Consider the following 10,315-nt stretch of genomic DNA (forward strand, 5'->3'; position numbering starts at 1 on the left):
GCCGGACACCGTATTGGACCGCGCCGGACAAAAAGGGCCTTTGAGGCGTGCGGTTGGGAACGATTTTTAATCCGGCGTGCCTCAAATTTTCTTTGAAGGACGCTTTAGGGTACGCGGCTGGAGATGCTTTTAAGCACGCTTGCGGAGTTCATCCACGAATGCCAAGTTTGCCCACGTGATTCGCGGCCAATAGAGGCCACTCCGCTGTGTGGTGTTGGGCTGGCACCGTAGTTCTCTCTTCCTCCAGGCCAGCGAGCCGATGTCTGTCGGCGACCCAAGTGGCATAGTCCCCAGTGTCTTCGATGGTGGTCGTGACTCGACATCTCGTGTGAGCTTCGGCGGAGAAGTAGACTCGATATAGCTTTTCTCCAATTTCTTCCGGAGGCCTTTTTTGTAAAAATCGAGGGCCTGTCTTCTGTTACTGTAGGGCCTTTTTTGTAAACTTTCCCGCCGTTTAATACAGGTTCTGGGGCCTTCAGGCCTCTTCCCGTTAAATTTTTTACTCTAAAGACTTGGTCAACTTTACATAGTCTAACTTATTTTTTTTAAATCTTAATGACTGAAACTAATGTACTCCTGCAAACGAAGATCCACTTCGTTCCACCATCCCTCGTTCCCTGACGAACCTTGCCCCTGGCTCGAGAATTTGTTCAGACAAATAAAAATCGTGATTCTGTTGCCCCTGGATCGGGACGGCGGACACGAACATTTCGTGCAGTCACCGTCGTCGGTGGGCCGACAGATAGATAGGCTTCGACAGACACGTATACGTGATAGTTTACGTGGGCTAGCTTCAGCATCTACGACGTCATATGAGACCTTGCACTACAAGATCGTCGCCTGGCGGTGATGATGACAATGGGTTCACAGAGATCCAACATATCATCCTGGCATTTTGCCACAACCAACTACCACCCTGAGTGCACTTCCTTTTATTTATGAAAGTAAAGACAAAAACTCCATTGTTCTCACGACATCCACCTTTGTTGCTTCACTTCACACCCTTCTCTACCGACACTAAACTTCTGACCTGTTTGTCCAGAGTTCTATGTATACTCATCCCAGTACCTTCATGCGCCACAAGCTAACAACGGATCATCACAACATAAAAGTGCTACTGTTTCTATGTAAACCGACAGTGTACAGGCAGAGTGTACATTGCGAAGTATATGACATTGTATCGATAATAATGTGGATTAAAACATAATGAACTCACATATTCTAAGCATATGCCTTAAGGTGGACTACCAGCAATTCTTAGCTTATCGTACATAATAGGTTAAGCTTCGACACTTATCATCTAGCATCTAGCATCTAGCAGAGTACATGGCCAGCATGCCCAAATGAAATATTGCATACAAAACTGCAATATATAAAAGATAACTTTGGGAAGGTTTGTAATATTTGCCGCAACAAATATATGAAGACGACTTACTCAAGAATTTGTTCTTTTGCCAAACACTATAGTTAGATACTGCAAATAAGGGACCCATGAATGTTAGAAGGCCAAAAAAATCAAATAGCCACTGTGAGGGCAATTTCATGGCATCGTGTCATGTTGATTTCACAGCGGATGCAAGTGACTTCAAGAGAGCTGGTGATGGTCTTCTTAAAGTGTGAGTGAGAAGTATCATCAGTGACAGTAACGTCAACGCACCAGCTTGATGAGCTGAGCCCAAAGAGGTCGGGACATACATCAAAAGTGTAGATATCCCCAATGTAACCTACATAAAAAATCATGCTGCCTATTACTATGGGTGGCAAAAAAAATTCAATGCTTCTTTTTATCAAAACATTATGCTTAACATATCCTTTCATGTGATAAAAATAACTTCATCAGTGAAACCGATTAAGTTATGTACTATAATTCTTTTAACATATATGTGCAAGAACTGCGTTGATAATTCAAAATAATCTTAACATGAACTAAGCCAAAGGATTTGATTTGTGAATTATACCTGAAGAGCTGCCATCCCAAGTGTGCTCCCAACCAGAGACTTGACTGCTGGATGCATGTCTATTTTCCTTGCGGCCAACCATAAGCCACTCACAGACAATAAGGTAGTTGTTGCGAGAATTCGGTGATTGAGCTACAAAATGCGAAGAGCATGTTCAGTCATAAAAATGGATAAATCACAATGACGGATTTCAAGAAGTTTTCCGGTCTCTGCAAAATGAAAAGGAGATCATGATAGATGTACTACAAGCATTACTTAACTTGTCACAAGAACTTAATAATACTAACAAAACTTGTTGCAATGTTGGTTGATGCATATTTTGAAATATACCAGTTGTCATTGGTTATTGAAGAAATGTGTGTGATTCCGGTCAGTTGTTAATTCTTCAAAAACGAATAATGTTAAGAAGCTAAATGAATATCCGAACCAATTAATAACAGAAGTTTAAGACATCATAAATTTCAAAACTATAAAATCCTATCATGGGTGGAGCAAAATGTTACCTGCACAGTAGATGTATTCTCAAAGAAATTACGTATGAAAGGTTCCATACTGAACACATCTTCAGGAATCCAAGTGTCACCCATCTTTGGAAACGTATTGTATGCACGCCCCTAGTCATAACAAATAGTTCACATACGTGTAGGATAAAAGAAGGCTAAGCAGACAGCAACAGAAAGGAAGAGTTCACATACTGCATCATTTCCTGCAACAAAAGCTCCAGATACGGCAGTAATGCCTACCACGGCACTGACAGGAATTGCCAGCTTTCTTAATTTTGCTGCGCCTTTTACCCAATTCATTGATTCAGCAGGAGGTTCTGGCATCACTACTGATAGGGCAGTCCACAATATACCACAATATATAGCAAATGCAGAGGTCAGATGAGCTGCCAGCCTGTACGGGCTAACCCTTGGTTCAACATACTCAGATGCTGGTTCCTAATATGAGAAAAAGAAGGAATAGTCAACTCCCAAGTAACATACCAGCACAAAACAAGGGCATCATATTAGTACCTCAAGACCGCTTTTCACCATCCACCAGCCAATCAGTCCTTGCCCACCACCAAGTGCAAAAAGAGCAGAGAGCCTGAGGCCAAGTTGGCGCGTAACATAGCCTTTTGCAATAAAGTACCCAAAAGGAACAGCAAATACAAAACCCAAAGCTCTTCCCCACATTCTATGTGCATACTCCATCCAGTAGATAAATTTGAAATCTTCAAGGTTCATTCCTTTGTTCACCCTGCATATGTTAATGGAATGCTGCTGCCGCATTAGCAGAAACGTGAGAAAAGAAAACTAGATGCGACTCTCCACAAGTGGGAGAAAGAAAAGATAACACAGGTAGAACCAAAGTAATCTTATTGCCTTCTTCCTCACCAAAAAAAAAAGTGTCAAGTTTATTTTGACAGGTAATTACCAAAATTATATCAACTTTTCTAATAAAGACTAATTGGATTGGAGAGCATGGCAAAGTAAAAAAAAAAATCCCACAGCTTCTATGAACACCTTGATAACAATTTGCTAGTGCTAAGATTTTCAATTTAGAAGGTGTTCTTACTGGAATGTTATAGTGGGGCAAGTGATGATAATCAAACAATCCATATGGAACATCTCCAGTAAGGAAATAACTTTAGTCCATTGCCCAGAACCTATTGTATTTAATTTTAGGTTTTGCATAAAGCAGTAAGCATCTATTCACAGATTCATAAATAGATGCAGTTTGTTAAGGACTATAGCAAGAGACGTGAAAGTTCAGTAGCAGAAATGCTACATGATAGGGACTTCCTTGAAAGCCAGGGTCATCTAAGAGGACCATAAAAACTGAATAAAATAAAATTAGGTGGATTGCATCCTCAATGGTACAGAAAACTTAGTTTCATCAGTGAGTCCTTGACGATAGCTGACTGTGGCAAGATGACGCGTAAACGGAAGGCAACAATTGCATTCTTACCTCATGTATTCAGGTGAGAGCTTGTATTTCTCAAATTCCAGTAGCCACTCTTCTTCTGACATAGGAGGCAGCCCCCCAGCAAACTTCCACTCGGTCATTGAAAGCCCTGAACGTGTGAGCCGAGTGACTCCACCAAGTATGACCATGCTGAATACCCAGGCAGCACATCCAAAGAGCCATATCCCAACTGCCTTCTGCGCTCCAGGGCCTTTGGTAACGAGCAGCTTTAGTGCCGAATTTGCTGCTGCGTTTGCCACCGTTGGATTCAGTGCTGCTGACGCAGTAGACATTTTTCGTGTGCACTGGCCAAAACAACTCTAAAATGAAGCAAATGAATCAAATTTGGGAATTATTTTCAAGAAGAGTAGTAGAATTTTGCAATACAAATTGAAGATTAAGAGATGAATGTGATGAGCTACACATCATGCTCCTCCGAAGTTCTAAAAATGGAACGGTTAGCCAAAAGTGTGCAAAAATACGTCCTCCACAGCCACATATCCAAGGAAAACAATCAAACACTTATCTTGTTAGTAATTACAGCAGAACTGATACACCATTTTCTCTTTGGCACAAAAACATTCCCAGGCAGAGGCTACCAACCTATCAGGTAAGGAGCATGTGATATTCTTGCGAGTGCAATATTTAGCTTTTATACAGCAGATAACGTTTTAATTACAGCAGCAGATAGCCTTTTCCACTACAGATTTATGAAATGATCAATGTTGAACCAAAAACACAATTCCTGAAACTAACGCCAGTTTAAACAGAAATCTCCTCGCTAAGTGGCCACTGCCGGCTCATTCCCCTCGAATTTCGAACCGTACAGATTTCTTCAGCGACTCAGTCGCCTAGAAAACGATAGCATAACCACGAGGAACCAGACAAGCAGAGGAGGAATGGGGGAAGGCGGGGAAACGCTCACCTTGGGACCGAGAGAGCGGAAGGCGTGGAAGGAGGCGATTCGGGAGGCGGCGAACAAGCCGCCGGTCGACCGCCGGTGAGGCGAAGGGAGGAGGTGGCCGCCAGCGCCGCCACAGGTGCCCGATCCAACCCTAGGAGGAGCGGGGGACGGAGCCGGAGAGCCCCTCGGGAGGCGAGGGATGGCCAGGGCAGAGGCCTGGTCCTTGCCCCGGCGGAGCAGCGCCGCGGCTACCCTGCTCCCCATCATGGCGGGCGGTGGCGGTGGGGCTGGCCGAGGAAGAAGCGGCGGAAGAGGGGAGATCGTCGGAGATTTTAGAAGTGGAAAAAATTGTGGGGTTTAGGCGCTGGTCACGTCATGGGCTACGTGGCAGTGTGTACTCCTAGAAATGGGCTCACTAGACTAGGCCCAATAGTTTTTTTTTAGCCTAGGACGGTTTAACATTCAGCACGTTCACTCATTCTCTGGTACCCTAAAAAGTAGTAAGAGCATCTCTAACAGAGCCCGTAAACCACACCGGAACTTTCCCCGTAAGGCCATCGATCGGGAGGAAGATGACGACCACGTGCTACCCTTACTAGAGACGGGGACGACATGGCTGGTCGCGGCGTTGTTTATGGGAGTGCGATGCAGGTGGGGTTCGTCGGGTTCGTCGGAGATAGGGCTGAAATAGACTGTGAATTTTTTTAGATATATGCTTTTGTTACTTCTACGAATAATACTCTTTTTTAAAATAATACGGCTTCGGAGTAGCGTTTCCCGAGGGGAACCTATCGGGTAAACGTTGCCAGTGTTTGCGCATAGCAGCCTGGGCAGAACTCGTGAAAGGGTCGCCCCACTGCTTCTTGTTGGGGAAGACTATCCCGATTACTGCTATCGGATTGCGCGCACCCGATTCCCACGGTCGGGCTATGCATACCCAAGTTTTTGGGTGTTTTTTCCCTCCCCTTCCACTAGCCATTACCCGTCGCCCTTTTCCCGCTAACCTATTTCCTGCCACGCCACCCGTTTCCCGCCGAACTCTTTCCGGCCAAATTTTCTGGTCTTCTGTCTATAAAAAACCGAGCCGCCTGATTGTTTCGAAGTACCTCTGATTCTCTCCCTTTCTTCTATCAAATTTCTTTTAACCAACTATTCGATGCCAAGTGTGCATTGCTCGTACCAGGACTGGAGGCCGAGGAAAAAGAAGGATGCAAGCTTGCCCAACATATTCAACTGGAGCATTGCTGGTGCGGTGATCTTGCGAAAATGAAGAAGGCGAAAGATTTCTATGATAAGTTTGGCATAGATTTTCTTCATGTGTGCCAACTATGATCACGATGCACCGGCAAGCTCGGCGTACGTGAAAGCAGAGAGAGAGATGGTTGCAGAATCATCGTGTGGAGCAACGGGAGTAGCTTGATGACTGGGGAAAGAGACTGGGGGAGAAGGAGGCAAAGTTAGAGGAGAAGGAAGGGGTATTGTAGAAGAGAGAAAGAGCCGCGCAGTCGAAGGTAGCGAAAGAGCGTGGTGACAAGACTAGAAAATAACCACGCTGGACACATGACCACTAGATTTTTCTACTAATAACAATGTATCTTAATTTCAGTTCTAGTGTAGTTGTGTATCTTAATTTAAGTAGAATTGTAGTTTTGTATTTTAATTTTAATTTTAGTTGTAGTGTAGTTTTGTTTTTTAATTTCAGTTGTAGTGTACCGAAGTTGTAGTGTACCGATGTAGCTTAATTTTAGTTTCTGGTGTAGCGATGTATTTTTGTTGAAGTTTGTAAGGGTACTTTGTCCCTATGTTTATTTTTGGTAATTGATGATAATTCCTATGAACTAATATTTTTATTGAATTTTTGTTTGAAGAAATACTCCATAGGTTTTGCTTGAAGTCCGTTTGTTGGATTCAATATAGTTAATGTCAAGAGAGAAGCTTTGGCTCGAAGTCGGTGTCACAATCCTCCAAACCTCATGAGTTAAACTATTGTTGACCAAGACCTAGAGCATGCAATCAACCTGGATGTTTCAGCTTGAATGAAGCATGAGCGATGTCATCAAGGTTAAGCAGGACGCGGTTAATTATCTCGACTTCTTATGGTGTCAGGTCACGGTGTGAAAAGAGAGAGGAAGAGCTCGAAGACGGAGGTCGGAAAAGCGCGACAAGGTAGTCTCCTCTTTTCGGTATTCTTGAGTATAGGAACCCACACTATTAAGAGAGGATCGAAGTCGTTATTTGGTTCTTTGGCTCAAATCATTTCCCTCTATTCGCCATATCTTTTTCTCCACAATATATTTCACCTTTTGCTTCCATCTTAGTAGTCTCCACAATATTTTATCGTTGGCTTCTATTTTATTGTCCTCAGTATTTCATTCTTGCTTCCTCCAATATTTTTTCTCCCGATAGTGATCAAAATTTGCTCAGATTTTACCCAAGAAAGGCTTAAAGTTTGCTCCGCTTTTCGCCGAAATAAATAAAGGAAAAAAAAGGAGAAAACAACAAATCTGACCGGTCTAACTGGGTGCAAAGCAGGTCAGACCGACCGGCCCAGTCAATTTCCAGAGAAACGGGCCGGTACGACCGGGCTCGTGGCCGGTCATACCGGCCAGGCAGCCCCCCGCTCCTGCCGCTCAGTCCGCGCAGGCCCCGCTCGCTGATGCCTCGATCGACCGCCCGCGCTTTAGGGCATCTCCAACCGCGCGCCAAACGGACGCGCTGGGCCGTCCGTTTTGGGCCGTTTGCGTGGCCGAACGGACACCCGGACAGCGGCCCGCGTCCGCGTGTCCGTTTGGGTCGCACGCTGCGCCCAACGCGCGGACGCAGCGCATTGGTAATAAAATAAAACAGAAATGAAAATAAAAAAGGAAAAGAACAAAACATAAATTTAAACTAGTTGGTCATTAAACTTAGCCCTATTTTGGGCAAATTTTACACAAAAGAAAGCCATATATGGCTTTAAACTAAAAAAGCAAACCCTAGCCGGGGTTTGCGAGCTCGCGGTGGCCGCCGGCGATACTACCCCCAGTAGTACTCGTCATCGTCGGCGTCGATGACGACGACGCCGCCCGGCGGCGACGCGCCGCTCCGGCTCGACACGCCGGAGGGCACCGGGACTCCGGCCGGGGGTCCCACCGCGCCCTTTCCCGGGCGGAGTGCGCGTTCGGCGGGCTCGGCCGGCTCGCGCAGCCGTGCCCTCCGCGCGGACTCCCGTCGGAGCTGCTCCTCCTCCGCCGGGCGCGCGGCCCGGCGCTCCTCCTCCCGGAGCGCCGCCCGACGCGTAGCGGCCTCCTCCCCGACGGCGCGCCGGTCGGAGGAAGGCCCACGCGTCCGCCCGGGCGTCCTCCCGGGCCTTCTCGGCCGCCTCCTCCATCGCGGAGGTGCGCGGCGTCTCGGCGAGGAGCGGCCATTTGGCCAGCCTCGTCGAGGTCCCGCCGCTCGCGGGACGCCGCGAGCGCCGCCGCGCGCCTCCGGGTCGTTCTCCTCCTCCCGGGGCTGCGGCGCGGGCCGCGGGCCGGGGCCGGGGCCGGGCGCGGGCTCGCCGATGTAGAGGCCGCCGGGCGGCGGCCGCCCGCCTAGCACGCGTGCTCGGCCGCGCGCGAGGCCGCGCGCCGTCGCGGATGTGAAGCACGTGCGCCGCCGCGCATCGTGCTCCACCTCGAACCACAAGTCCCGGCTTGGGACTTGCGTCGCCGTACGCGGGGTCCTGCCGGAGGTCCGCCGGCAGCTGAGCGCGGCGCCTCGGATCTCGGCGTAGCGGGCGCGGCCGGACGCCGGGATGGGCGGCACCGGAACCCGATCTGGGCTCGGGTGCCGGCCGTGGGGAGGTGCACGTCCCCCACGGCATTGGGACGCCGGCGTCCCGGAACATCCGCGCCACCGCTACGGTGACGTAGATCCGTTCGCGTCCGGGCGTCGCCGGCGGCCCCATGGCGAACGGCGCCGCGCGGCCGGCCGGCCGGCCGCCGGCCTCGTGGTCGTTGGCGGATGGCGAGAACTCGCGCTTCGGGGCCATGGCGGCGCGGAAGCTTCGAGCTCGCGCGTGCGGCCGGAGTGGAAAGTGGGGACCGGATAGGGACGGTCCCCTTCCCCGTCCACATTTAATAGGACCGGGGCACCGACGAGTGGGCCAGCCACGCGGACAGGGCGGACACGCGAGGACGCCGCGTGCCATCCGCGGCCACGCAAACCCGGCCCGGATTTGGGCCGGGTTTGCGTCGTTCCGGACGCCGCGGCCGTCCGCTTTTGCGGTGCGTCCCCGCGTTGGGCCGGGTTTTTGTCCGGATCGACCCATCCGGACGCGCGGGCGCGGGATGGGTCGCCCCGTTGGAGATGCCCTTAGGGCATCTCCAGCGGCACGACGCATTTCGGACGTCGAAACGGACGTGTCGTGTCCGTTTGCGTCGGCTGAAATGGTCGAAATAGTCCGGGCGTCCGTTTGCGTCGGGGGTGGCTCCAGCGGCGCGACGCATAATTTTTTTTTTCATTCATGCAACCATAATTTACGTTAAAAAAAAAACATAAAAAAGCCATAAAGGCGTGCTAAAAGTTGCTGCTGCCCATGCGGTCGTCGTCGGCCGACGAGGTTAATGAACTCCGGCGTCGGCCATGGAAGCTCGTACGCCGGCGGTGGAGGAGGTACCGCCGCATGGGCGGGAGGCTGTGGCCGGTGATCCCACGCCGGAGCAGCAGGCGGAGCGCGGTCGTTGGAACGCGTCGGCGTAGCCGGAGGAGTCGCCGGCCTCCCCTGCGCGAGCGCTGACTCCCGTAGCTGGATTGCGAGCCCCTCCCACAAAGCGAGCTCGTTGAGCTCGTCCTGCGCGCTGTTGGCCAGTGCCATGGCAATGGCCTCATCCTGGGAAAGGTCCGGCGGCTGGGTCTCCGGATCCCACGTCGGCCCGCCGTCGTCGTGGTCGTAGTCGACCATGTGGACGTCCTCGTCCGCGTCCTCCTCGTCGTCCGCGTCCTCGGCGTCGTTCTCTTCTTCTTCTTCGGCGATCTCTCGGTCGAAGAAGTCCACGTCGCCGAGGTAGCCGGCGCGGCGGCGCGCGTCGAACTCCCACGTCCCGAATGAAATCCGGTTGTAGGAGTTCGGCCGCGTACGCCTCATCCTCCCGCGGATCCGGCGGCAAGATCCGCCGGCGGCGGCGCACCTCGTCCCGCCGCTCTCGGCCCTCGCGCGGCACGGGGGGACCGGCACGCGCCGCGAGTTCGGTACCAGCCCCCTCCCGGCAAGTTCGCGTCCGGCCATGGCACGGAGCCGGTTTTCCTCCCATAGGCCGCCGCGCGAGCTCAACGCGGACGTACCGGCCGACCCTTACCTTCTTGCCGGAACGCGAGCCGCTTGCCTCCTGGTCGTTCTTCGTCTTGCGGAACGGCCAGAATTTCTTTCCCATGGCGTCGGTGGGGTGGATACTGGGGGATTTGGCAATGGTTTGGTCGTCGAAATGGACACTGGCAGCGTCCATTTAAAAGGCTCCGACGCCATATCACCTTCAATGGCCTG

The 10,315-nt window shown here is 50.7% G+C and overlaps 1 protein-coding gene across 1 annotated transcript; it reads right to left on the reverse strand.

Annotated features, from left to right (window-relative positions):
* Positions 1–1,334: 1,334 nt before the first annotated feature.
* Positions 1,335–5,079, reverse strand: LOC124681066 (cytochrome c oxidase assembly protein COX15-like). Its single transcript, XM_047216037.1, has 7 exons — positions 4,834–5,079; positions 3,912–4,228; positions 2,975–3,200; positions 2,654–2,899; positions 2,462–2,572; positions 1,959–2,090; positions 1,335–1,724 (listed from the first exon to the last, which is right to left on the reverse strand). Exons 1-7 carry the CDS (start codon positions 5,077–5,079, stop codon positions 1,554–1,556), a joined length of 1,449 nt encoding a protein of 482 aa, XP_047071993.1. The 3' UTR covers positions 1,335–1,553.
* Positions 5,080–10,315: the final 5,236 nt, after the last annotated feature.

Source organism: Lolium rigidum, unplaced genomic scaffold (assembly GCF_022539505.1).
Source record: "Lolium rigidum isolate FL_2022 unplaced genomic scaffold, APGP_CSIRO_Lrig_0.1 contig_33315_1, whole genome shotgun sequence".
NCBI classification, from domain to species: domain Eukaryota; kingdom Viridiplantae; phylum Streptophyta; class Magnoliopsida; order Poales; family Poaceae; genus Lolium; species Lolium rigidum.